This window comes from Rattus norvegicus, chromosome 1 (genome assembly GCF_021556685.1).
Source record: "Rattus norvegicus strain SHRSP/BbbUtx chromosome 1, alternate assembly SHRSP_T2T, whole genome shotgun sequence".
NCBI lineage: Eukaryota > Metazoa > Chordata > Mammalia > Rodentia > Muridae > Rattus > Rattus norvegicus.
In genome coordinates, this window is record NC_141534.1 from 195,077,561 (window position 1) to 195,105,224 (window position 27,664).

At 42.6% G+C, this 27,664-nt stretch overlaps 1 protein-coding gene and 1 non-coding gene across 13 annotated transcripts in view; both read left to right on the forward strand.

Annotated features, from left to right (window-relative positions):
- Srcap (Snf2-related CREBBP activator protein) overlaps positions 1-27,664 on the forward strand; it is a 49,099-nt gene that overhangs the window by 2,641 nt on the left and 18,794 nt on the right. For 3 of the 12 annotated variants that reach the window (NM_001426934.1, XM_087572212.1, XM_087572216.1), the window contains exons 3-25: positions 1,144-1,406; positions 4,429-4,680; positions 6,524-6,709; positions 7,162-7,302; positions 10,614-10,836; positions 10,952-11,226; positions 13,701-13,794; positions 14,214-14,303; positions 15,164-15,346; positions 15,429-15,769; positions 15,871-16,048; positions 16,312-16,448; positions 16,690-16,859; positions 17,004-17,196; positions 18,909-19,045; positions 19,135-19,321; positions 22,386-22,555; positions 22,901-23,166; positions 23,347-23,634; positions 24,178-24,342; positions 24,630-24,812; positions 25,032-25,298; positions 25,640-27,090. In NM_001426934.1, the coding sequence (NP_001413863.1) occupies positions 1,353-1,406; positions 4,429-4,680; positions 6,524-6,709; positions 7,162-7,302; positions 10,614-10,836; positions 10,952-11,226; positions 13,701-13,794; positions 14,214-14,303; positions 15,164-15,346; positions 15,429-15,769; positions 15,871-16,048; positions 16,312-16,448; positions 16,690-16,859; positions 17,004-17,196; positions 18,909-19,045; positions 19,135-19,321; positions 22,386-22,555; positions 22,901-23,166; positions 23,347-23,634; positions 24,178-24,342; positions 24,630-24,812; positions 25,032-25,298; positions 25,640-27,090 (5,631 nt within the window). In that variant the 5' untranslated portion in view covers positions 1,144-1,352. Of the gene's footprint in view, positions 1-1,143; positions 1,407-4,428; positions 4,681-6,523; positions 6,710-7,161; positions 7,303-10,613; positions 10,837-10,951; positions 11,227-13,700; positions 13,795-14,213; positions 14,304-15,163; positions 15,347-15,428; positions 15,770-15,870; positions 16,049-16,311; positions 16,449-16,689; positions 16,860-17,003; positions 17,197-18,908; positions 19,046-19,134; positions 19,322-22,385; positions 22,556-22,900; positions 23,167-23,346; positions 23,635-24,177; positions 24,347-24,629; positions 24,813-25,018; positions 25,299-25,639; positions 27,091-27,664 lie in introns of those variants that run through there. The other 9 variants (XM_087572221.1, XM_087572225.1, XM_087572236.1 and 6 more) reach the window with 6 other exon arrangements.
- Snora30 (small nucleolar RNA, H/ACA box 30) lies at positions 13,184-13,317 on the forward strand. Its single transcript, XR_015655830.1, has one exon. It is a non-coding gene; the product is annotated as a small nucleolar RNA SNORA30/SNORA37 family (small nucleolar RNA).

Sequence of the window (27,664 nt, forward strand, 5' to 3'; positions counted from 1 at the left end):
GTTTTCTTTTCTATTTTTCTTAAGACAACCTCACATAATTTAACTGGCCTCAGCCTGTATAGCTGAGAATAATCTTAAGTGGTTTTGATCCTCTTGCCTCAAGTGTACTATCATGACACAATTCTCTGTGGTTCTAGGCACGAAATCTCAGGCTCTGAGGGTACTAGTCAAGTATCCTACCAAGTGAGCTTTGTCCTCAGCTCTATGCTTCTCCCTGTTCCTTCTCTGTTTTCCTTTTTAAGAGAGGGGATCTCAGTCTCTAGCCTAAGCTGACTTTGAATTCATAGCAGTGATTCTGCCTTAGCCCCCTAAAAGCTTGGGATTATAGGTATGAACCACCACCCCTGACATATTTCTTCGTTTTTGTTTGTTGTTGTTGTTGCTGTGAGGGGTTTTTTGTTTGTTTTTTGGGTTTTGTTTGTTTGTTTGTTTGTTTGTTGGAGATAGGGCTTAGTTCTGTAGCCCTGGCTGTCCCGGAACTTTTTCTATAGACCAGGCTGGCCATTTGAACTCACAGAAGTCCACCTGCCTCTTGTCTCCTGAGTGCTGGGGTTAAAGACATATACCACAACTGCCTAGCATATTTCTTCTTTTGAAATGAGATCTTATGAGTTTGAGGCTGTCTCTAATGCCTATGTTCAAACAATTGTCCCCCAGCGTCCCATCAGCTGTGAAATATAGGCATATATAAAATGTCTGTCCTACCACCTTTGGTTAAGCAAGTACTTCCAGGTATTTATACATAGTAAATATCCAAGAAACATAGGAATAAGTAGCATCTTGAGAGTCTCTTGGTCAATGTATAACCAAAGATGACCTTGACCTTCTGGTCTTCCTTTACTTCCCAAGCTTTCAGATTGAAGGAGTTTTCCACCCTGCTGGCTTTAGGTAGGGTTGAGAATTGAACCCATGTTTCATGGGTGTTAGAACCAGCTGAGCTACCTTCTTATCCTGAAAACAGTTAACCCCAGCACTTTGGAAACTGAGGCAGGAGGATAGTAAGTCCCAGGTCATTCTGGATAGTAGACTAAGACCCTATCTGTCTCAAAAACAATTGTTTTAATAGCCTTTAATTTCTACTTGTTTTTTCTTTTCTTGTTTTTGTTTGTTTGTTTTGTCTTGTTTTGTTTTATCCAACTGTAGGTACTCCAGAGGCTGGTGGACCTGAGCGGAGGCTGGGACGCCCTGGTGGGCCCCGGGCCCTGGAAGGCAGGTCCCGGTGGCTGGTGGCCCAGAATGAGGCCAGCTCCCAGCATGCCCTGCAGCCGGACACCAGCCACTCGGCCTGCAGCAACGGTGGTAATAACCCAGTCATTCTTCAGGCATCCAGCAAGGAGCCTGGGAGTGGGACCATGCAGAGCAGCCCCTCCCCTGCTCATCCTCAGCTCCCAATCCTACAGACACAGGTTTGAAAGTGGGAAAGGATCCTTTGATTATTTTCTGTGAACTCACTCATGGCTTTGAGATAGAAGTGGTGTTGCAGGCCTGAATACCCACACAAATAGCTGAGTTTGAACTCTCTCAAATAGATAGGGGTATAATATATGTGAAGCCTAAATTTTTCTTTTTTAATTTGGTTTTCTAAGACAAGAGTTTTTCCATCTATTGTCTTGGAACTTGCTCTGTAGAACAAGGTGGTCTTGAACTCAGATCCATTTGTCTCTGACTTCCAAGTGCTGTGATCAAAGGCTTGGTTTTGTGCCTGGCTTCAGATACTTATTTCTACTTTACATAATAATAATAATGTTGACTTCCAAGAGTACAGATCTTGAGAGGTGTGCTAGTACATGCTTTAATTAAAGCACTCAGAGGCAGAGACAGGCAGATCTCTGAGATCAAGGCCAGTAAAGACTACATAGTGAGACCCTGTCTTAGAAAAAAAAAGAAACATGGGCTGGCGAGATAGCTCAGCAGTTAAGAGTACTGACTGCACTTCAGAGGTCCTGAGTTCAATTCCCAGAAACCACTTGGTGGCTCACAACCATCCCTAATGGGATCTGATGCCCTCTTCTAGTGTGTCTGAAGAGAGCAACAGTGTATTCACATACATAAAATAAATAGATAAATCTTCAAAAAATTATTAAAAAAAAAAAAAGATAGGTCTTTCTTACCATAAGGAGGTCTTTCTTACCATAAGGTGGTGGCACATGCCTTTAATCCCAGAACTCAGGCAAAGGCAGTTCAAGGCCAGCTTGGACTACAGAGCAAGTTCTAGGACAGCCAAGGCTACCCAGAGAAACACTGTCTCAAAATAATGAAAAACTAAAAATGAGAGGTCTAGGCTAGGCTGTAAATGGAAATTCTAAGACTATAGGCTTTGAGAATAGTTTAACTTCATTTGGAATTGAAACAGGTTAAGCATTTATTGAGGCATTGTTTCTTTCCTCATACCAAGGGAATGTGAAGTGGTGGGGGCCATTGGGAGGGGGGATGTTTTTAAAATTAATTAGATCTTCATTTGCATTTAATAAAACATGGCTTCTTGTGGGACTGGGGTATACCTTAGTTGGTACAGTGCTTTTTGTGCACAAGGCTCAGGATTGGGCCTTAGTCTGATTCCCAGTACTGTATGTATATATTGTGGCACAGAATGGTAATTCCAGTACTTTGGTGAGGCAGGAAGTTTTGAGGTCAGCTGGGTGGTGAAGCACACCTTTAATCCCAGCACTTTGGAAGCAGAGAGAAGTCAGACTCTAAGTTTGAGGCTAGCCTAGTCTACAGAGCAATTTTAGGATAGCCGGGACTACACAGAGAAACCTTGTCTTGAAAAAAGGGGAAAAAAAAAATGCCAACAGCAAAAGAAGTTGAGGCCATTCTTAGCTATATAAAGAATTTCCAGCCTCACCTGCGCTGCATGTGACCCCGTTTCAAAATGGAGGTGGGGATTGGGAGATTTTTTTTTTTTTCATGTATTCCAGCCTCCTGAATATTGGGATTATATACCTGTACCACCATAGATAGCTAGTTCAATTGATAGTTTGTTCATTTGCTGTTTGTTATACTGGCCTTTGAGGTTAAGTCCTCGTGCATGCTGAAGTAAACTCTTTTAGCATTGAGCCATATCCTTTTGAGCTTTCAAATATGTTGCTGGGAGTTGAGTGCAGGGCTTTGCATGATCCAGGTAAGTAAGCACTCTGCATTGCATTTTCCAATAGATTTGATACTTCACGGTTTTGTTTTGTTTTTTAGCTAATTGGACATTTTGATACATAGTTTTTAGCATTTAGTTGTGTTAGGAATTTGAGGCTTCTGTATTGTACTGGATTCCATGAGTGAGTACATATTTCAGTGGGACATTGTTTTCCAATATTGCTTTTATAGTTGATACTTAATAATGTGTGGGTGTCTGAGAAGAATGTTTTATTCCATCTCTATATCACAACTGAAGAAGTTTAGGGGCTTTTTCCCCTGGTATTTATGTTAACTCAAATTGATTAGATGAATCTACCATTTTTCCTCTTTCTGTGAGTAAAATCAAGGTCCTAAAAGGACTATTAAATTTGAAATCATAGCATGCTTTTGATCATAACTCTCCTGAGGCAGAGACATGTGCATCTCTGTAAGTACATAGACTATCTCAGGGACAAAAAGATCAAAAGAATTGTGTGTTGTAGTATCCTAAAACAAACAAGTCTCCTTTAGAGAGCTATACCTCATCACTGTGGTAGAAGTCTTTTAGGTAGTTGTATGTATCAGCATGTTAGTCTTGCACGTCAAAAGTCTACCACAAATTTGCCTCTACCATTTTAATTTGTTAAAAAAAAAAAAAAACTTCCCAAGCCTGGTGTAGTGGCACTAGCCTGTTAATCCAGCACTTGAAAGATGAGTTAAAAATCCCAGGCCAGAAGAGCTTGAAGGGGCTCGAGACCCCATATGTACAACAATGCCAAGCAACCAGAGCTTCCAGGGACTAAGCCACTACCTAAAGACTATACATGGACTGACCGTGGACTCTGACCTCATAGGTAGCAATGAATATCCTAGTAAGAGCACCAGTGGAAGGGGAAGCCCTGAGTCCTGCTAAGACTGAACCCCCAGTGAATGTGATTGTTGGGGGAAGGGCGGCAATGGGGGAAGGATGGGGAGGGGAACACCCATAAAGAAGGGGAGGGGGAGGGATCAGGGGGATGTTTGCCTGGAAACCGGGAAAGGGAATAACACTCGAAATGTAAATAAGAAATACTCAAGTTAATAAAAAAAAAAAAAAAATCCCAGGCCAGATGCAGTGAGGTTTTGTCTTCAACTGTAGCATCCTCCCTTTGACACGCACCAAAAAGAAGAAAGAAGACAGCAAAGTGTTTGGGTTGATAAAAATGGGAGTGATATCTTATTCTGCGTTTTTTGTTGTAAAATAGAATATAAAAATGTATTTAAAACATTTAGCACAATGCTTAGCATCCTTTTTCTCCATATTTTCCTTTTTTCTAGATGGTGTCGGACGGCATGACAGGCAGCAATCCTGTGTCCCCTGCCTCATCTAGTTCTCCAGCTTCTAGTGGGGCAGGTGGCATCTCCCCACAACACATAGCTCAAGATTCCTCACTGGATGGACCGCCAGGCCCGCAAGATGGTACCACAGTTCCTCTGGAGGGGTTCAGCTTATCCCATGCTGCTGACCCAATCAACAGGGGCCCAAAGTGGGAGAAGAGCCATGCAGAAATTGCAGAGCAAGCCAAACATGTATGTATTGGGAAGGCCCATGAAGATTTGTGGGAGTTGGCTTAAATTCCAGGAGATCCAGTTCCCTCTGCTTGCCTTCATGAATATCAGGCATTCAAGTGGTATGCAAACATGCATGGAGGCACACACCCATACACAAATGAGAGAACAGCATGAGCAGCCTTCCTTCAGCCTAAAGTGAGAGTTTGTGCATGCTAGGCAAGTGTTCCCCTTTTATTAAAAGGTTAATTTGTTATATTTTTGTGTGTATGAGTGTCTTGCCTACATGTATGTATATACCACATCCAACCCTGGTCTTCGTAGTGTTAAGAGAGGGTGTCATATCCTCTGGAACTGGGACTTATGAGCCACTATGTTGGTGTTAAGTATTAAACTAGGACATGTGCTTTAAACTGCTGAGCTGTCATTCTGCTCTAGGCAAGTGTTGTTATTAGAGTTATACCCCAGTTTTCATTTTCTTTGTCAGAATGGGGTGTCTGTTAAAGTAAGTATACTCTCAAACTTCCTCTTGTACTACTCTGGGGATTGAAGTCAGGCCTTTTGCATGTACTAGGCAAATTCTCTACTGTCACCAGATTTAAAGAATTAGGTAGGTGGTGTGGCTCTACCTCTAATTCCAACACTGGGAGATGAAGGAAATGAAGTATGAGATCAAGGCCACCTAACTATGAAATGGTCAGTGTCTTTTTTTTTTTTTTTTTTTTAAGGTAAATGATAATTGAAAAAAATTAGGCCAACTGATGATAGTGTACATTTTAAATCCCTCGAGGCCAGCCTGGACTCCAGAGTGACTTCCAGGACAGCCAAGGCTACATGGAAAAACCCTGTCTTGAAACTGAAAAATAGATAACATGTATAAAGGAGCTAACCGAGGTAGTTCACACCTGTGTGGAGTACAGAGTCTGAGTCAACCTAGACCTCAGAGTGAGCTAGACACTATCTCAAAAAATGAAAAAAGCCAAAAATAAATAAATAAATAACAAAACAAATCTAAATAAAGAAGGCATTAGACACTGAAGTACTTTATAGGATGTTATGGTATTTTTTTTTTTTTTTTTCCGGAGCTGAGGACCGAACCCAGGGCCTTGTGCTTGCTAGGCAAGTGCTCTACCACTGAGCTAAATCCCCAACCCCGTTATGGTATTAAAATGTATTGTTTTCCCATTTATATCTAGCCTATAGCCTGTGAAATTTTAAATTAGATTGAAATCGTATTTCTAAGAAATAGATTTCTACATTGCTAAGAACCCTTCAGAAGTTAGGAAAGAATTAGGCACTCCTTTTGAAGTAAGTTTTCCTGAGGCTCATCTTTGTTCAGGGTTTCTAGAGATTGTGTGAACCGAAAGAGTATGAAACCATGGCCTGAGTTTTTATACCTGTTTCACTTGTGTGCACTTTCACATGGAAGGCAGTTGTCAACATTTCATTACTTCTTTGGGTATTTGGTTTTTTTTGTTTTTTGTTGTTTTTTTTTTTTTTTTTTGAGACAGGGTGTTAGTATGTAGCTCTGATTGGTTTGAAAGTTGCTGTGTGGAACAAATTAGTCTGGAACTCAGAGTTCTGCCTGCCTTTGCCCTCCAGGACTAGGGATTAAAGACATGTGCTACCATGCTCAGGTTTCTAGACATTTTTGATTCCCAGTTCTTTCTTAGCTATATAATTTCAGGAAAATCATTTAATTTCCTAGATATCTCCCCATACCACTCCCAATAGAATCTTTTACCTTTTAGGAGTGATATGAGCATAAAACACCGAGCCCATTCAATGGTCAGGATTCCAGACATGGCAGTGAGATGGCTTGTATGTGTAGGAACTCTTGATCAATGTCATTACCCCACATTAGGAAGCTGAAATTGAAACTCGGATTGCTGAACTTCGGAAGGAAGGATTCTGGTCATTGAAAAGGCTACCTAAAGTGCCAGAGCCTCCCCGCCCTAAAGGGCACTGGGACTATCTATGTGAAGAGATGCAGTGGCTCTCTGCTGACTTCGCTCAGGAGCGCAGATGGAAACGAGGTGTGGCCCGCAAGGTATGTCCTGTTTGCTGTAATGTATGTATGTTTTCAGGTGTTTTTGAAACCTTAATGATTAGCTGTGAGGTGGTGGTGCATACCTTTTTTCTTTTTTTCTTTTTTTTTTTTTTCTTTTTTTCGGAGCTGGGGACTGAACCCAGGGCCTTACTGAGCTAAATCCCCACCCCGGTGGTGCATACCTTTAATCCTAGCAGTAAAAAGGCAGACAGGAGTGAATCTCTTGCGTTTGAGGACAGCATGGTCTACAGAGTTTTAGGGTAGACAGGACCACACTGAGAAACCCTGTCTTGCACACAACACCCCCAAATAAAGCCCATGAATTAATATACCCCTTTTGGTGGTTTTTGCATTTGAGGTAAGCCTTTTCTTGCCCTTGATTACGTTTGTGTTTATTGTGGATAGGGATATTTAGCTTTGAACGTTTTCATTCTGGGTCATTATTTCTATAGGTAGTACGTATGGTGATTCGGCACCACGAAGAGCAGCGACAAAAGGAGGAACGAGCTCGGAGAGAAGAACAGGCCAAGCTGCGCCGAATTGCTTCTACCATGGCCAAGGATGTTAGGCAGTTCTGGAGCAATGTAGAGAAGGTAAGTAGTGAGGCTGACAGAAAGGAGATGGCCCTGAACTAGCTTAGAGGGAGGTATATTAGTAGGCCTTACCAAAACTCACTGAGGAACACTGCAGTTCTAGCTCTTTATGACATTTCCCTATGTACTGGACCTTTCTACCACTGAGTGTCACAAGGGAGAAGGACTTTGGCTTCCCTTTCCTACCTACTCCGTTAAAAGACCCAATAGTCTGGGTTTTTTTTGTTTGTTTGTTTGGTTTTTTTTTTTTTTTTTTTGGTTCTTTTTTTCGGAGCTGGGGACCGAACCCAGGGCCTTTCGCTTCCTAGGCAAGCGCTCTACCACTGAGCTAAATCCCCAACCCCCCCAATAGTCTGTTTTATAGTGGCATATCCATTGTATATTTAGGGGTGAATAGGACTCCTTGACTCCTAGACCATACTTTTGCAGGGTGTATATTAGCATGTTTCCTGTTTACTTAATTATCCCTCCTGCCCATATGTTAAATTGTAATTATCTCTGAATCCTTTCCTCTCCCTTATTGTGCTTGTGTGGTTGGTTCTGGGACTCCCTGTGGGCATCTAATCTGGAGATGTTCAAGTCCAGGACTTAAAATGTATGTAATATATGAACATCTAATTAAAAGAGTTTCAAATAGTTTCAAATTGTTTTATTATACAAATTGTGGTGGAAAAACTATTATGTAAGTCATTGTCATACTATATTGTTTGAGATAGGGGTATTCTGTATTTCATAGGTTTTCTTATTATTTTAGTTTTGAGACAGTCTATAATGTAACTCATGTTATCCTCAAATTTGCCATGTAGCTAAGGATACTTTGAACTCCTGATACTCCCACCTTTTAAGGGCCCTTTGTTGTTGTTGTTGCTGCTGCTGTTCAATTTTGCAACAGGGATCTCAAAATTAGCTTCAAAATCACTGTGTAGCAGGGCTTGGTCCTTTTTCCTCTTTGCTCTCAAGTGCTGGATTATGAGAGTTTAGCAGCATGATAATTGGTCTTGAACTCACTTTTCTTTAGTGAGCATACTTGGCTGCAGTGTTTATTTTGTATTATGTTGAGACAGTCTCTCTGTGCAGCATATGATGTTCTGGAGCCATCTTTAGTTTCCTCCAGAACCATCTTCAGTCTCCTGAGTTCTGAGGCTGTGCCATTTAATACCTAGAATGGAGGGAAGGGGGATTAACATTTGTTTATTATGTGTGTATTTGGTTTTGGGCTGAGGAGACATACCATGTCACACATAGGAGGTCAAAGGACAGTTTGTGGCTGTCTAGTCTGTTTTCTGTTTCTGCTGTGTGAGTCACAAGGATTTAGTTCAGTCAGGCCTTTAGTCTTGATGTTGAGCCATCTTGCTGTTCTTTTTTTGTGCATTTGAGACAAAGTCTTACTATAGTCTAGATCGGCCTGGAATTCATGTAACTCAAGCTGCCCTTGAACTGAGTGTAATCCTGATTCAGCCAGCATGCCTAGGCATTTATTTGTTTGTGAGAGATATAGCTTTGGCTAGCCTAGAACTCCCTGTATGAATCAGGCTGGCTTGAGGTCTACCTACTTCTACCTTTCTAGACTGGATGTTCAATACTATGCCTGGAGGTAAAAAACTTGAAGATTTGTTTGTTTTATGCATGTATGTGTGCTTATAGGAGATTTATGTGCCCTACGTACATATAGATACCCACATACCTACCAGAGCAAGTTGGACCTCTGGGAACTGGAATTATAGGTTATTGTGAATGAACTGATACAAATGTTGGGAACCAAACCTCGGGAAGAGCAACACATGCTCTTAACCTCTGAGCCATCATTCTAGTCCCCAGTTTAAAAAACCTTTACATTCATCATTTTTAAATTATGTGTGTGTCTGTATATGGGTATATGATGTGCACAGGAATGCTGGTGACCTTGGTGGCCAGAGGATGTTGGGTCTCCTGGAGCTGAAGTTACAGGCAGTTGTTAATTGCCTGATGTGAGTGCTGAGAATTAAACTCCTGTCCTCTGTAAGAATAGTAAATGCTCTTAAGCACTGAGACATCTCTCCATCATCCCCATTTTTTAAAAATTTAATTATTTATGTTAGGTGCACATGAGCCACAGCTGATGTGTGAGGATCAGAGGACAATTTGTGGAAGTTGTTGGTTTTCTTTCCCACCCTGTGAGTCCTAGTTGAACTCAGGTTGTTAGCCTTGGCAATCTTTACCTACTAAGCCATTTTGTCAACCTCAAGTTTTTGAGGTTTAGTTTTTGTTGTTGTTTTGGTTTCTTTGGGATAAGGCCTCTCTACATAGCTCTGGCTGTTCTGTAGACCAGGCTGGCCTCAAACACAACAGGGATCTGCCTGCCTTTGCCTCCCCAATGCTGGGATTCAAGGTGTGTGTCACCATGTCCACCTATGGTTTTAGTTTTATTAACCCAGAGCCTCCTGTTGCTAAGTTTGTGCTTTGGTCACTGTCTTTTAACCTCCAAATTTTTTCGAATAATTTTTATTTGAGGTTAGTTCACACACCTGGCCAATCACACATGATTTCTTTCTACTTCTGCCATTCTCCTTATTAGTAGTTAAAGAAGACAACACCACCCTTCCCAAACCCCCACCCAAACCTAGGACTATGCATATGCTAGGCATGTGCTCTCCTACTGACCAACACTGGTAGCCGCACATACTCTTGTTTATAATTTGATTGTTTGGATTATTTTGGTTTTTGAAAACAGGGCTTCTCTCTGTAAACCTGGCTGTCTTGGAACTCACTCTGTAGACCAAACTGGTCCTGAATTAAAGAGGTCTGCCTGCCTCTGCTGATACTAAATGTGTGTGCCACCACTGACTGACTACTTTATTATTAATTTTTTTAAATATTTATTTTTATTTATATGAGTACACTGTAGCTGTCTTCAGACACACCAGAAGAGTACATCAGATCCCATTACAGATGGTTGTGAGCCACCATGTGGTTGCTGGGAATTGAACTCAAGACGTCTGGAAGAGCAGTCAGTGCTCTTTTAAACATCCAAACTAAGCTGGTAGTGTTCTCCAGCTCCTAGATACTTTTATTCAGTTTCTGGCTGTTTTTGTTGTTGTTTTGGGATTGGTGTTTTTTGTTTTTGTTTTGTTGTTGTTGTTGTTGTTGTTTTGTTTTGTTTTGTTTTGTTTTTCAGAAGTACTGTATACATCAGAGGCCCCTTAAAGAGTTTTTATCTTTTTCTGAATGGCCAGGCTAAAGTCTGGCATAACTGTATTATCCCTAAGTAGTTGACTAAGAGTATATAAACAAGTGATTATGTGGGTGACTGATGTCTTTTGTGATTATGGTAGGTGGTACAATTCAAACAACAGTCTCGTCTTGAAGAAAAACGTAAGAAGGCCTTGGACCTGCACCTGGACTTCATTGTAGGGCAAACTGAGAAGTACTCAGACCTTCTGTCTCAGAGCCTTAACCAGCCACTAGCCTCCAGCAAAGCTGGCTCCTCCCCTTGTCTTGGTTCTTCCTCAGCAGCATCCAGTCCTCCACCCCCTGTTTCTCGGCTGGATGATGAAGGTGTGTGTGCTCTTTGGTCCTGTTACTCTTCCCCAAGTGCCCTTTCCAGAGCTGAAAAACCCACCCTGTGGCTTGCAGGGCCCGTGGACTTTGTGACCTTGTTCTCCTGCTATAGATGGGGACTTTCAACCCCAAGAGGAAGAAGAGGAGGATGATGAGGAGACCATAGAGGTTGAAGAACAGCAGGAAGGCAATGATGCAGAGACCCAGAGACGTGAAATTGAACTTCTTCGACACGAAGGAGAACTGCCGCTGGAAGAGCTGCTCCGTTCCCTCCCTCCTCAGCTATTGGGTGGACCTTTTAGCCCCTCTCAAACACCTTCTCATGACAGTGATACCCCTGATGGGCCTGAGGAAAATATTGAAGAGGAGCCTTCTCAGGATTTGGAGGTATAAACAGAAGAGGTATAGGAAGGAAGATTCAGAAGGGAAGTAGCTGGAAAATTTCAGCTCTAAAATCCTGGGCATAGATTGAGCCATGGTTTTAAGAATATGGGTTAAGGACAATTGGGGTTTCATTGCTAGGGAGTTGATCATTTGCAAACCAAATTGAAGCCTGCAACTAGCAAGGGTTCTTATAATATAATGGAAGCATTTATTGTACTTTTAAAATTCCTAGGGGAGGACTGAGGAGAGATAGCTTAGTTGGTACAGTGCTTGAGTTCATACCCCAGTTTGCCACATGAAAAAAAGGCATGTGTAGTGGTATGTTATAGTAGTCTCAACTTTAAGAAGCAGAGATCGGAGGGTCCTGGAGGGTTGCTTGTCTAGCTAAATCAGTGAGCTCCAAGTTCAGTGGAGAGTGATTGAGGAAGACACCAAACAATGAGCTCTGATTTCCACAAGCATATATATACAATGTGCAAATTATTTGATTTATTTATTTGTGTGTGTGTGTGTGTGTGTGTGTGTGTGTGTGTGTGTGTGCACTATGTGTTAGGTGATATGAATTTGGGAGTTGTGGTCAGCTTAAAAATCATTTTTGGGAGGCTGGAGAGATGGCTCAGTGGTTAAGAGCACTGGCTTCTCTTCCAAAGGTCCTGAGTTTAATTCCCAGCAACCACATGGTGGCTCACAACCATCTGTAATGAGATCTGATGCCCTCTTCTGGTGTGCAAATGTATATAAAGGCAAGCTATTCATATATACAAATAAATAAAAAAAATTTAGAAATCGTTTTTGGAGCTTATGTAATGTCATATACTTTTATCCCAGTACTCAGGAGGCAGAGGCAGGTGGATCTTAGACCAGCTTGGTCTACGTAGTAATTCCAAGACAGCATGAGATACATAGTGAGACTTTGTCTCAAAAAAAAAAAAAAATCTTCTGGACTTTATACCATTGGTCTGTATGTCTGCATCTCAAGGTTGTTTTTTAAATTACTATTATTGTCATTTTAAATTTTTTATGCGCAAGGCCCTGGGTTCAGTCGCAAGGCCCTGGGTTCAGTCCCCAGCTCCGAAAAAAAAGAACCAAAAAAATAATTTTTTTTTTATGATGTCTTTTATTTGTAATTATAAACACAGATTTTTATTTCTGGGTATGGATAGGCATACACCGTAGCAGATGCCAGCAGAGGCTAGCATCCTTAGATCCCCTGGACCTGGAGTTACGGATGGTTTTGAGCCACTTGAGAAGGAATTGAGCTTAGGTCTTCTAGCAACAGAACAGTGTTCTTAACCAACAAAATATTCTAGCCCGTGATTTAATTCTTTTTAAATTTCATTTTATTTATTTTTTGAGACGGGGTCTGACTGTGTTGTCTTGGCTGGCCTTGCACTCATGTAGATTAGGCTAACATAAAAAATTATTAGGATTGTGTCTATGTATGTATAAATATGGAAGTCAGAGAATAGTTTTGTGGCATTGATTCTAACCTACCTATCCAAGGATTGAGCTTTGGTTGTCAGGCTTGCTATTTTGACGGGGGTGGGGTTGAGGAGTTATTTGGTTTGGTTTGTTTGTTTTTTGGTTTTGGTTTTGGGGGTTTTTTTGTTTTTGTTTTTGGTTTTTTTTTTTTTTGTTTTTTTTTTTTTTTTTTTTTTTTTGTTTTGTTTTTTTTTTTTTTTGGTTCTTTTTTTCGGAGCTGGGGACCAAACCCAGGGCCTTGCGCTTCCTAGGCAAGCGCTCTACCACTGAGCTAAAATCCCCAACCCCTTGTTTTTGTTTTTTTTGTTGTTGTTTTGGTTTTGGGGGGAGGTTGGTGGGGGAGGGGAGGTGAAAGAGAGCCTCATTATGTATCCCTGTCTGGCTTGGAACTCATTGTGTGGACCAGTCTGGCCTCAAATTCAAAAACTCTAACTACAGACAGCTTGGATTAAGGGAATGGTCCCCCTTTATTTATTTTCTAGCACTTTTCACAGGTCCTTCCTTTGTCGGTGGGGTCAGGATTTGGTAGCTGGTGCTGAGAGAAAACCCTTGATTACATCCTTGCCCTGACACTCACTATACCAGTGGCAGCTGTTACTCAAGGGAACAGTGATGCTTTTCTGAGCTATATGTCTGTGTCTTTCTACTTTGTTTTGGTTTTTGTTTGTTTGTGTTTGGTTTTGTTTGGTTTGATATTTTAGTTAAGGTTTCTCTGTGTAATAGCCCTGGCTACAGTGGAACTGACTTTAGAGATCCCCCTTATTTCTACCTCCTGAGTTCTGATATTAAAGGTATGTATGTGCATCACACAGGGCCTTGTTTGTTTGTTGTTTTTTGACTCTGCTGACCCGGAATTCACTATGTAGACTAGGCTGGCCTCCAACTCAAGAGCTGCCTCTGCCTCCCCGGTGCTAGGATTAAAGTCTCACCACAACACCCTTTCAACTTTGTGCTCAGATGTTAAATTCTTCCCCTCTTTACCCTTTCCCAAACAGGTAGACCCTCCATCTTCCTCTGTCACACAGTGTAACAAACAGTGCTGGCATCCAGATGAAGATGATGAAGAGTTCACTGCTAATGAAGATGAAGGTCAGGCCTCTTCTGTCATTTTTTTTGTTGCTTTCTTTGTTTTCTTGAAACAGGGTCTATATTATGTATCCTTGGCTGTCCTGGAACTCTATATAGATTAGGCTAGCCTCGACCTTACAGAGATTCATTTATGGCTGCTTCCCAAGTGCTGGGATTAAAGACATGTGTCAGCGATGCCTTGCTCTCTCTCTTTTAATCAATCTTTGTTTTTTTGACATTTCAATAAATGTATAAGATACACTTTGATTTCTCTTACCTTCCACCTCTATCAACCTTCCATCTTCCCTACAAATCCCTTTCCTACATCCATGCCTTTATTTTCTTTTTCACTGAAATTATGACCAGGACTATGTGTGTTACCATGCTTTTGGAACCATCCTTTGGTGGGCTCACCAGTGGAAATGTCATTCTCTTTGTAGCAGAGGATGAAGAGGACACGATAGCAGCTGAAGAGCAGTTGGAAGGGGAGGTGGATCATGCCATGGAACTGAGCGAGTTGGCTCGAGAAGGTGACATTTACCAGATATTTTACAGAAAATCTGCTTGCTGTCTCTACTGTGCAGAATATTGGTGGATAAATATACAATAAGCCATATTTTTATCTCCCTATCTTCAATTGCTGATTATTGCATATGTATAACAACAAAAAGATATATAAATGAAAGGCACTTAAAAGTAGAAAGTGTTGTGATTATGATAGGAGATTGAACTGAGATCTCAGTTGAAGGAATCACCACTGTAGCAGGATATTAGTAACATTTGACCAAAATTTTAAAAGGGGTTTTAGTGCCTCAAGAGACAGCAGAAGGCTCAGCATTGGTGGCTCAGGCATGGCTTGACACCTGGGGAGTGAGAGTCCTGCAAACTGAGGCTTGAGCCCTTGGAAACAGTGAGAAACCTGAAGAGGATTGACACCTCTGAGAGAAAACTAGAAAGCAACTGCCTCGAAGAAAAACTATGGTGATGAGATCAGACACCATGGAAAGGAGATTGAGCATTTGCAGAACAGTGCAACATAAAAATAGAAAAGTCTAAAACCTGGAGTTTAAATGCACACAGTCCCCACTTAATGGCCCATGTCATTGCCCACTTCTATAGATACATAATTCTGATTAATTAATATTTGGTCTGTGTGCTATTGACAGATAATAAATTACCAGCAGTGAGGGGAAGTTCACAGGTGTAGATACTGTTCTTCTCAGGAGCATGCTGTACCTACTATGGTTGATACCAGGATTGGATTTATTAGCTAGTGCTAAAGCTAAAAACTAGTCTTCCTATAGACCTGGGTAAAATAAACCAGTACCACTAAAATACCTGTTTCCAATCCTCTCAGAGGAACCAAGTGTTTACTCCTCTACCCTATCAGGTGAGCTTTCTATGGAGGAGCTACTGCAGCAGTATGCAGGGGCCTATGCCTATGATGCCTCCGCTCCAGGCTCGGGGAACAGTGAAGATGAAGAGGAGGTTGAGGCCAATAGTTCTGACTGTGAATTAGAAGAAACAAGAGACGTTGAAGAGGCAGCTCAAGAAGATAGTAGCAGTCAGTCAGGTAAATACTTGGTTTAAAGGGCAACTGGGAAGGGCTGGTGTTGGAGGAATAGTTTTTACCAAGCTTTGGTCTTCTCATTTAGACTCTGCTGAGGAGCATAGTGAGGATGAGGAAGATGAACATTCAGAGGAAGAAATGAGTGGGAGTTCACAGTCAGAAGAATCTGAGTCTGATGAGTCTGAGGATGCTCAGTCACAGAGCCAAGCAGATGAAGAACAAGAAGATGAGGGAGATGATGATGATGATGATTTTGGAGTAGAATACTTGCTTGCTCGGGATGATGAAAGGAGTGAAGTAGATGGGGGCAGTGGACCTCCCACCCCTGGTCCCACGACCACTCTAGGGCCCAAGAAAGAAATTACTGATATTGCTGCAGCAGCTGAAAGTCTCCAGCCCAAGGGTTATACTTTGGCTACTACCCAGGTACCTACAGGCTATAGTTCTACTTTCTCATATCTTGACTTACTGTTTGCTACTAACAAATGCCTCTTCTCCACCCTGTGTGATAACTCCCTTTCTATTAGGTGAAGACACCTATTCCACTACTCCTTCGGGGCCAGCTCCGAGAGTACCAACACATTGGCCTTGACTGGCTGGTTACCATGTATGAGAAGAAGCTGAATGGTATTCTTGCAGATGAGATGGGACTGGGAAAGACAATCCAGACCATCTCTTTGCTTGCTCACTTGGCCTGTGAGAAAGGTAATTTTTTTCCTCCTTTGGAATCTCTGTGGCTAATTACTGGGAGGAGCTTATTCAGTGATGATTTTACCTGTAGGAAAGTGAATTACTTGTTTCCCTTATTACTGTCTTGGTAGCCTCATTGAGTCCAGTCAGTATCTACATAAAGAGAACAGCATAGGTGCTGAGGTCTTAAGCATTATCAGAAAGATACTACTAGTTAGGGTTATATAACCAGAGCTGCAAGATTTACATAGTCTTACTATGTCTTTTTTGCTCAACAGGTAACTGGGGTCCCCATTTAATCATTGTTCCTACCAGCGTGATGTTGAACTGGGAGATGGAATTGAAACGTTGGTGCCCCAGTTTTAAAATCCTCACTTACTATGGAGCTCAGAAAGAGAGGAAGCTCAAGCGGCAGGTTTGGTCTTCCATGTGATCACTTCCCTTATTGGTGTTTCCTTCAGTTTTAGATTCTTTCCTCACATGAATTACTTTGCCTCACTTTCCTGTTGCTCAGTTCTCTTGCTGGTACTGTTTGATTTCTGTACTCGAGTGCTTTAACATGTCTTCCCATTCCCCTTGTGGTTGGTTGTTGTTGTTTTGTTTTGTTTTGTTTTGTTTTTTATCTTGTCATAAGCTGTTTTCTATTTGACTCTTAGGGCTGGACCAAGCCCAATGCTTTCCATGTGTGTATCACATCTTACAAGCTGGTACTGCAGGATCACCAGGCTTTTCGTCGAAAGAATTGGCGCTATCTCATTTTAGATGAGGCTCAGAACATCAAAAATTTCAAGTCCCAACGGTGGCAGTCACTGCTCAACTTTAACAGGTAAAGATGAATATAGAGATTCATAGGAGACTTATCTTGGCAAGAAGTGCTGGCTGCCTGGGACAGCTATATTAAGAATGCTTAGAAAGTTGAAATTTTACTATGTCTGTACTATGTCTGTCCTAATTCCTTTTGTCTTTACAGCCAGAGGCGCCTGCTCCTCACAGGAACTCCCTTGCAGAATAGCCTCATGGAGCTGTGGTCCTTGATGCATTTTTTGATGCCACATGTCTTCCAGTCTCACCGAGAATTTAAGGAATGGTTCTCTAACCCTCTAACTGGCATGATTGAGGGAAGCCAAGAATATAATGAAGGTCTAGTCAAACGCCTCCACAAGGTAGGACCTGTATACAATAAGTATAGTAAAAGTTAAAGCGGTGCCTAGTAAGGCTTTTTTTTTTCCCTCCGGAGCTGGGGACCGAACCCAGGGCCTTGCGCTTGCTAGGCAAGTGCTCTACCACTGAGCCAAATCCCCAACCCTCTAGTAAGGCTTTTAAAGGGAGAAGTCAGTGTTAGGCTAAACTAAGTTGTCAAGCTGTAGTGCTGAAGAGAATATTGCCAGGCTGAGCAGCCTTGACTTAGTTATTATTTGTTTTCTATAGTTGGAGATGTTTTCTTCTTATTTTTTGTTGGGTCTTGAAATGTGCTATGATTTCACTTTATATGGACAAATTTGTGTGTATAGTGTTTTCCTCTGCATATATTATGTACATGCCTAGTGTTCAAGGAAGTCAGAAGAGTGTAGATACTGTGGAAATGTGATTGAAGATAGTTGTGAACCACGATGTAATGCTAGGAATTGAACCCAGATTCTCCGTAAGAGCAAGCTTTGCTCTCAACCACTGAACCATCTCTAGCCCTAATCTGAATTTATTTAATGTGATGTGGTTATTGTTGTTTGTTTTGAAACAAGGTTCTCTCCACATAGGCCTGGCTGTCTTGGAACTCCGTATGTAGACTAGGCAGGCTGGCCTTGAATTCACAGAGATCCCCCTGCCTCTGCCTTCTAAGCGCCAAGGTTAAAGGCATGTGCCACTCTTTTATGGTACTGGAAATTAAATCTAGAGCATTACTGTATTATTGAATTGTATCTCTTGGCTCTCTATTTTTGTGGGAGTGTGGTGGTTGTCTCTGGTTCTTCCAGGTTTTGAACAGCTAGCTTCAACATTCTGAGACACACACATACCCTCCCTTTCTTTTGGTTTTTAGAGATAGGGTTTCTTTGTGTAGCCCTAGCTGTACTGGAATTTATTCTCTAGATCAAGTTGACCTTGAACTATCAGAGATCTGCCTGCCTCTGCCTCCCAAGATTAAAGGCTTACACCATGATGCCCTATGAAACCAGGAAGTATTAATGATTACTTTTTTCTTTTTAAGTCTCTTATCTTAGTTGATACTGAAGAGTGTGTCCTGAGATCTGTTCTTGAGCAGGGTCTCTCTACATAACTCTGGTTGTCCTGGAACTGATATGTAGATCAATCTTGAACTCACAAACCTGCCTTTGCTCTTAGGAGGTTTTTTTTTTTTTTTTTTTTATCTTGTGATTGCAGATTTATTTGCCTCTAGAAATCTAGAATGTCAAGGCCACTTCTTTGTTTTTTTTATTTTTTAAGTATTGGCAATTGAATCCAGGGCCTTTAGGCCTATTAAGAATGCTAACACTGTCTCACACCTCATACCAGGTGGTGATGGTAGCAGCACACAGCTTTAATCCCAGCAGTCCCAGCCTGGTTTATTTTTGCAGCATGTAACATAACAAATAGTTTTTCTTCCAATTGTAATTTGAATCATCTGTCTTTCAAAGCTACTTTGCCCTAGGTTCATCTTTGTATGTTGTTTATAATTATCTTTGTGTTTGTCTTCTCTATAAACAGTAAGTTACATGAGAGGAGACTTTGTGTCTGGGTGTATTTAATATCTGGCATGCCTGATGACTATTTTCTGGTGAATTAAGCCAGTACTTTGCCTATCCTGGAGCCAAGACCTATGTAGGAAGACTATGGGGAGCATAGTGCCCACTCTGTTAGCACCCTGCTCGTTTGCCTTTAGGTTCTGCGACCTTTTTTGCTGCGCCGAGTTAAGGTGGATGTTGAGAAGCAGATGCCCAAAAAGTATGAGCATGTTATCCGGTGCCGACTCTCCAAGCGCCAGCGCTGCCTCTATGATGACTTCATGGCACAGACTACGTAAGAAGGGACTGAGGGTAGATTCTGGTACTCTGGTAGAACCCAGGTAGCTGTCAAATGTCCCTTATTTATTATTTCTTTATCCCCAGAACTAAGGAGACACTAGCTACAGGCCATTTTATGAGTGTCATCAACATTTTGATGCAGTTGCGGAAAGTCTGCAATCATCCAAATCTATTTGACCCTCGACCTGTTACCTCCCCGTTCATCACCCCAGGCATCTGCTTTAGCACCGCGTCTCTGGTGCTGAGGGCCACTGAAGTTCATCCACTCCAGGTATGTAGTTGCCCCTAAGGTTAGTGGTTTTATTATACAAACTTTCTGCCTCCACTTTAAGGTCTGACCTTTTACACATTTACTATTTCCCTATTTTATCAACTCAATACTATTTTCATAGCATCATTGTTCTTTAGTCATGTGACCTATGGCAAATTAAATTATTGAACTAAGTGTCCTTGTCCATCAAAGCAAGGATTATAAAGCCTAGGTTACAGCGTGTTTGAAAATGAAGCTAATACTTTTGAAAACAAGTCTGTAATATCTATTACTATTTGGCAAATACTACTTTTCCTCTCCCCCCATCCCCCTCTTTTTTTTTTTAAAGACAGGGTCTTACTGTGTATTCTTGGCTGGTTTGGAACTCACTATACAGACCACTCCGGCATCAAACTTAAAGAGATTCCCCTGCCTCTGCGCCTCCAGTACTGAGATAAAAGGCACATGCCACTAGGCCTGGCTCTTTCCCACCTTTTTAAGAAATTATTTTACCTATTCCAGGATAGCTTGAAACTCCTGTTCTGCCTGCCTCCACCTTCTACATGCTAGGATTACAGCATGTCCTGGTACTCCTGAATCCCCTAATTTTATAATTGTGGTGAAATACATTCATCGAAATTACTATTCTAACCAATTTTAAGTTTACATTTTAGTGATCTCAAGGGCATTTATGTTGTGTAGTCATCTCCATCCTCAGAACTGCCTCTATTTTCTTAAGCTGGTACACTGTATTTTATATATATATATATCGTTCAGTTTTACCCATCCCCTAACATCTACCATTCTACTTTGTTACTATTCTGAGTATGTGATAAAATGGAATCCTAATGTACCTGTCTACCAACACAGTGGCATGTGTAAAAAATTCTCCCCCATCCAATTTTTAAGCTAATTTAACTTTTTAAAGAAAATGGTAGGCCTGGAGTTTAGCTTGGGTAGAGTTCTTGCCTAGCTTGCATGAAGCAGTGAGCTCAAGCCCCATTACTGTATCAGCTGAACATAGTGGGACCATGTTTGTGAGGTGTGAAGGTAAAAGAATCAAAACTTCAAGCTCATCCTCAACTGTATAGTTTTAGCCTACTTCTGCAGTATCTGAGACTTTGATAAGCCTGCTCCTAATACTAAAAACATGAAGGTACTTTTAGCCAGCCAGTGGCTGCTTTAATGCCAGCAGAGGTAGGTGGATCTCTGAATTCAAGGCCAGCCTGGTCTGAAGAGTTGGGTTCAGGACATCAAGAGCTACTCAGAAAAATCCTGTCTTGAAAAACAAAGCAAACAAACAAAAAAGTGAAGGTATTTTTATCAGTCAGAGCATAGTGGCATAGTTGGTAACCCCAGCATTTAGTAGCATTATTTATAATAAACTTTACATGTAGCAACTTCCCCAAATAAAAGACCTTGATCATTAAAATGCTGTAGTTTAAAAATGTATAGTGAAATGTTCACCACAAAATACTTTGTTAGTATGTATTTGCATTCTCCAGTGTAAGCTAGATAGAGGCTAGCTAGGGAAATAGCTTCTTTATTCTTGAAGTGCAGAAAGGGCCTATAATCTCAGTTTCACATTTACAAATGGACTAGGAAATCCCTAGTTCAAAGTCAACAACTGAGGGAAAATAGCAGACTTACTTTTGGGATTTCTGTCAGAATCATGGAGCCATTTTTCCATGTAAACCTTGACAATAGCTGAGCCTCTTGTTCCCTTTATACATTTAAGCAGTGTCCTTGAGACTGACTAGTTAAGAAATCTGAAATTCTTACTGACCCTTTCCCATATTCCCTCTTTTATCCATTGGAAAATAGCAAAACAAAACCTGGGTTTCCCTTCATAGCTTAGAAGCTAGAATTGGCACTATCCCAGGATGGGTCATTAATGTCCATTGCAGTGGAATTAAGTGCCTTCTCACTACATGGCTATTAAGTATATAGGATTCCACTCCACACTAATCAGTTGTCCTGTTTAGGGGAGGGCAACTGAAACTAGGACTCAACCAGGCCCACAATTTTGTCCACTTCACTTGCTCACTTCTCTTCCAGAATATATGCTAGCCTTACTTTGACTTTGAAGAATTGGCTCACTGTGGGGGCTAGCTGCCTGGGAGTTTTTGTAGGGCTGGCCAGCAGGGTGGAAATCAAGGAATTCCAGGTGAGAGTTTTTGTTGGAGAAGCCAAAGCCAAACAGGGCTTCAAATGCTCTTCTCAGACAGATTTCTTAAGACTAAATAGAATTTCATTGTGTGGATAATGCCACATTTTATTTATTTATCTCTCAATGGACATACGACTTGTTTCTAATTTTTAAATGAATTAAATTTTTGAGACCAGGTGTGGCTGTGTACAGGTCATCCTTGAACCCAGGATCTCTCAGCTTCTTGAATGCTGGGGTTACAGGCCTTCATTGCCACACCCAACCTACCTTTCAGCTTTTATGAATAATGCTGCCATAAACGTACAGATAGTCTGTTTGAGTCCCTGCTTTCTATTTTGAGTCTGTACCCAGAAATGAAGTTGCATCATGTGGTAATTCTATTTCTAATGTTGTGAAGAGCTGCCTCATTTATCCCTAGTTGCTGCTATATATTTCACATTTATTTTACATTTCTATCAGCAATGTTACAGGGGTTCTGTTCACATCCTTTCCAAAGGGTTCTTTTTAAGTAGTAGCCATGTTAATGTGTGAAATGTTAATTTATTTTAGTTTCGATTTGCATTTCTCTAATAATTATATTAAGCATTTTTCATGTGCTTATTGATCATTTATATGTCATAGGAAATGTTTGTATCCAAGACATTGGTGACTGGTTATCTTTAAATCAGTTTTGTCATTAAGCTGGAATGTTTTGTATATTTTGGAAATTAACCTCTTGTTAGGTATGTGATGTATAAATACTTTATTTTTTCTATGGGTTGTCTTTACTCTGTGTTCTTCTATACACATCATTTAAATTGTTTAATGTCCACTTTGTTGGTTTCTTTGTTACTTTTACTTTTGGTGTCATATCCAAGACATTATTACCAAAATGGTTTTATTGATAGTGTGCTTTGTGTTTTTTCTGTATGGCAGCAAATTGACATGGGTCGATTTGATCTTATTGGCCTGGAGGGTCGAGTCTCTAGATACGAGGCTGACACATTTCTGCCCCGCCACCGTCTTTCCCGCCGCATACTATTAGAGATAGCTACTGCTCCTGATCCCCCACCTCGTCCCAAGCCAGTCAAGATGAAGGTCAACAGGTACATGTATTAAGGAATAAGGGGATGGGTTTCTTGAAATAAATAGAGGAATTAGAATAGAGAACTTGTAAGTTAAGTTAGCTTATGCAGCTTTCATCAGAGTGTTTTTCAGTACAGGGGTTGAAGAAACAGAAGGACTAGAGAACTCTGGGAGGTATTCCTTTGTTGCTGGTGTTTTTGTTCTCTCTTCTTGGTACTTTCTGGTTATCTCCGATTCCTTGCCGTGCTTTATCCTTAAGATGGTCTCTTTTCTTTTTGCTTGTATAGGCTTTCTATCTTCTCTTAATTTCTTTTGTTACTTATTTTCCTTTTGTACCTATTTAACCCTTTGATTTTTACTCGTAGGATGCTGCAGCCAGTGCCCAAGCAAGAAGGACGTACAGTGGTGGTGGTGAACAGCCCACGGGCTCCCCTTGGCCCTGTCCCAGTCCGCCCCCCTCCAGGCCCTGAGGTCTCAACCCAGCCCACTCTTGGTCCAGTTCCTCCAGTGTTGCCAACACCACTCATGGTGTCGGCTTCGCCTGCTGGAACCCCAGTTGTTCCTGCATCCCGGCCGCCTGGACCTGTTCTCTTGTCTCCCTTGCAGCCAAATACTGGTCCTCTCCCCCAGGGTGAGTTAAAAGGAAACCAAGTGTCATGGGATTACTTCTGGGTATGAAATAGTGAAATTAAATAGTTCAAAGATTAGGGAGCATAGTGTTCAATAGGCTAGAAGGAATGGTAATAAGGAGGCATTTCAGCCCAGCTAAGGTGTTTGTCAAGATGTATCTGACAGATGTTTGTATCTGCAGTGTTGCCATCCCCCATGGGAGTCATGAGTGGCACCTCACGGCCTCCCACACCAACCCTGTCACTGAAGCCAGCCCCACCTGCCCCAGTTCGGCTGAGCCCAGCTCCACCTCCAGGTTCCTCCAGCCTGTTGAAGCCCCTCACAGTGCCACCAGGCTACACTTTATCTCCCGTTGCTGCTACCACCACCTCTTCCACCATAGCAACTGTTACCACTACAGCAGTGCCAGCTCCGAATTCTACACCACAACGCCTCATCTTATCTCCTGAGATGCAGGCTCGTCTGCCTTGTAAGTTATCAGGGCCATATGAGGGTCTTTATGCTAGAGAGCTGTAGAAAAAGAGGGACAAGAGAATATAAAAATTTGGACAGCTAATTCACATTAGATATTTTGTGCAATAATTTTCAGTCATAATTAAGAGACATCAAGGAATTCACAGTTTATTCTGTGGGAGAGGTGGCCTATAGATGAGTAAATGGTGGTAAGCTCAGCAAGGTAAATACTTGGAGGGTGGTGCTGACCCAGTCAGTGGTAAACTCCTTAACCAGCATGTGGAAGGCCAGAGTTCAGTTTTCTGGAGAAAGTCAAAAGGTGGTACAGAGCAAGAAGTAGTGGTTATCTGACTGGTAGCAGGCCATTAGAGAATGTAAAGGAGATTACAGACAAATGAATGGCATTCATTGGCCACAAAGCTCTCAGTGGAGGTTTACTTTGTTAAACATGGCAAATTTTGGGGAAGATTTAGATTCAGAAGTGATACATACTTGGTGGGGATCTGAGATGTGGTTTTGGACATGTGCCCTGTGTATATAAGTCTTTCTTTGTTTGTAGCTGGAGAAGTGGTCAGCATTGGACAGTTGGCTTCCTTGGCACAACGTCCAGTGACTAGTGCTGGGGGAAGCAAACCTCTCACCTTCCAAATCCAGGGCAACAAACTGACTTTGACTGGTGCCCAGGTGCGCCAGCTTGCTGTGGGGCAGCCCCGCCCGCTGCAAAGTAGGTAAAACCCACCCCCTGTCCTGCCTTTTTCCTCCTTACTCTGTCTTTGTGTGATTCTTTTTAGATGTCAGCCTTAATGTTTCTTAGCTTTGGTGGGTAGGGCCAGAGGGTATGGTTGGAAGGGGTCTTTGCTAAAAATGGGAAAAGATGATTCTAGAGCTGTTACTTCCTGCCTATTCTCTCTCTTGCTCTTGCCTCTGCCCTCAGGCTGATAGGTGTGTGTGTCTCTATCTTTCTCTCTTTCTCTCTCTCTCTTTCTCCCTCTCTGTTTTCCCTTAACCCAGGGAATGTGGTGCACCTGGTGTCAGCAGGGGGGCAGCACCACCTCATCAGCCAGCCTGCCCATGTGGCCCTCATCCAGGCCGTGGCCCCGACCCCTGGCCCCACCCCTGTCTCTGTGCTGCCTTCGACCCCCAGCACCACCCCTGCCCCCACTGGCCTCAGCCTTCCGCTTGCTGCTAACCAGGGTGAGGCTCTTGGCCTTTGTATTTACTCAGTCCTTACTTGGCCTTGGTCCTTTCAGGCATGCCCTGGGCCTACTATGTGTCTAGCCTTCCCTCAGTGTTGTTTCTCTAGTCAGTATCTCTAGTATCTGTCTGCCACTTTTCCTTTCCCCTGGATTTCTTCCATCCTTTGCGTCTCTTGTTTCTTTTCTACCTTCCTCTCAATGTAGCTTCCTCTTGCAGTGCCACCATCCATGGTGAACAATACAGGCGTGGTGAAGATTGTAGTGAGACAGGCCCCTCGGGATGGATTGACTCCTGTTCCACCACTGGCACCAGCACCCCGACCTTCAAGTTCTGGTCTTCCAGCTGTGTTGACACCACGCCCTACATTAACCCCTAGCCGTCTGACATCACCTACTCTGGGTACTACTCGTACTCCCATCCCCACGCCCACTCTGGTGAGGCCCCTCCTCAAGCTGGTCCACAGTCCTTCGCCTGAAGTCAGTGGTGAGTTCATAATGGCCAAGGCCAGAAATTTTTATCAAACATGAATGAGACATTGGTAGTCCTTAAGTTTTCTTAGTCACAGTGGATTCCTTTGTTAGCATATTGTCTTAATTTGCTATGAATTTCAAGCCTTGACTTAATCAAAGATATATTACTTAGAATCTTCCTAGAAAGGTCAAGTGACCCTATTTCTTAAACTTTGACCTTGTGTTATGGGACTGAAGGCTGCCTGGAAAATTAGTGAAGCTTACGGATTAGTGGAAAGGATGGGACAGGATAGGAGTAGTAGGAGCAGAAAAATAATTCTTCATCAAGCTAACTTGTCCTCTGTGTCTCCACAGCTTCAGCACCCGGAGCTGCTCCCATGACCATCTCTTCCTCTCTGCACATGCCGTCCTCACTCCCTGGGCCAGCCTCTTCTTCGATGACAATTCACAATTCCTCTCCCCTTTCTAGTCCTGTGGTGTCCTCTACAGTCTCAGTCCCTGTGTCGTCTTCACTTCCCATCTCTGTCCCTACTACACTTCCTGTCCCTGCCTCTGCCCCACTAACTATTCCCATCACAGCCCCCTTGCCTGTTTCAGACTTAGGTCCAGCCCTGCTGACCGGTGTGACCCCAGCACTAGCTGTTGTCTCAGCAGCCTCTGGACCACCTTTGGCATCAGCTGGGGTTTCTCCGTCGGTGTCAGCCTTGGCTCTAGGTTTGGCTACTACTCCAGCTCTGTCCCCACCTCAGACATCTGGTCACTCTCTGTTGTTGGCTACCACCTCTTCACATGTTCCAGGATTGAACTCAGCTGTGGCCCCAGCATGCTCACCTGTCCTGGTGCCAGCTTCGGCTCTGACCAGTCCGTTCCCAATATCACCAAGTTCAGCTCCAGCTCAGGCTTCCCTTCTGGCTCCAGCACCTTCTACATCTCAGGCTTTAGCCACCTCTCTGGCTCCTATGGCGGCTTCACAGACAACAATCCTGGGCCCTTCTCCAACTCCTCCTCTGGCTCCGCTTCCTGTTCTGGCTGCATCACAGACTCCGCTTCCAGCTATGACACCACCATCAATGTCAGGAGCCCCTTTACCCTCATCAACATTGGTATCCGCTCCAACTTCTGTGTTGGCTCCCTCATCAACTCAAACTCTGGTATCAACCCCAGTTTCATCACCTCTCTCAAGCCTGGCTTCTACTCAGACATTGACCCTAGCCCCAACTTTAGCACCCACTCTTGGTGGATTGTCTCCGTCTCAGACACATTCTTTGGGAACAGGGAGCCCTCAAGGGCCCTTTCCAATTCAGACATTGTCATTGACTCCAGCATCATCCCTGGTACCAACACCAGCCCAGACACTATCTTTAGCACCAGGAGGACCAGTAGGTCCAACTCAAACATTGTCTCTGGCTCCAAGCTCTCCAGTGGGCCCAGCTCCAGCTCACACACTGACTTTGGCTCCAGCAGCATCATCTGCTTCACTCCTGGTCCCAACCTCGGTGCAAACACTGACCCTGAGCCCTGCTCCAGTTCCTGTGCCCACTCTAGATCCATCTGCCACCCAGACGTTAGCACTGGCCCCAGCCTTAACACAGGCTCCAGCGTCCCAGGCATCTTCCCTTGTTTCTGCATCTGGTGCCGCTTCCTTGCCTGTCACCATGGTAAACCGGCTACCTGTTCCCAAGGATGAGCCTGAGACACTGACTTTGCGCTCTGGTCCTCCCAGCCCTCTTCCCACTGCTACCTCGTTCAGTGGGCCCCGGCCTAGACGCCAGCCCCCGCCGCCACCTCGTTCCCCTTTCTATCTGGTAAGTTTTACTTCCACAAAGGAATTGCCAGTTGAGTTTCTTGTAGTGTTGATAGAGTGGCTAGTACAGTTTGAAAGCTTAGTGGCCAGGTCACATTTGGGTAGACTCCTCCCTCATAGGTGTGTATTCCAATATGTAAAACAGAAATATTAATGTCTTATTTTTCTCATAGGATGCTTGGTTCAGGTTTTGGTGCTAGGGATTGTACACAGCATCAAAAAGTAAACTTAGTACAAATTAACCTAGAAACAGAAATGTCCAGCAACTTCAGATGCTTTTTCTCCCTATGTTGATTGTTCTTTGTTGAACCCCTACTCTTTATCACGCAAAATTTTGCTAATAAGCTATGTCACCTGTACTTGCCCTCTCTTTTTAAAAAAGATTTTTTAAAAATATTATGTGTATGCATCTTTGTTGCACATTTATGTGCAGGTGTCCTTCAAGGCCAGAGGAGGGCATCACCTATTATGAGTGCTTAGTGTAATTGCTGGCATACTTTTTTATGAGAAGACTATCTTACTATATATAGCTCTGGCTATCCTGGAATGTGTGCCACAATGTCCAAACCAATACT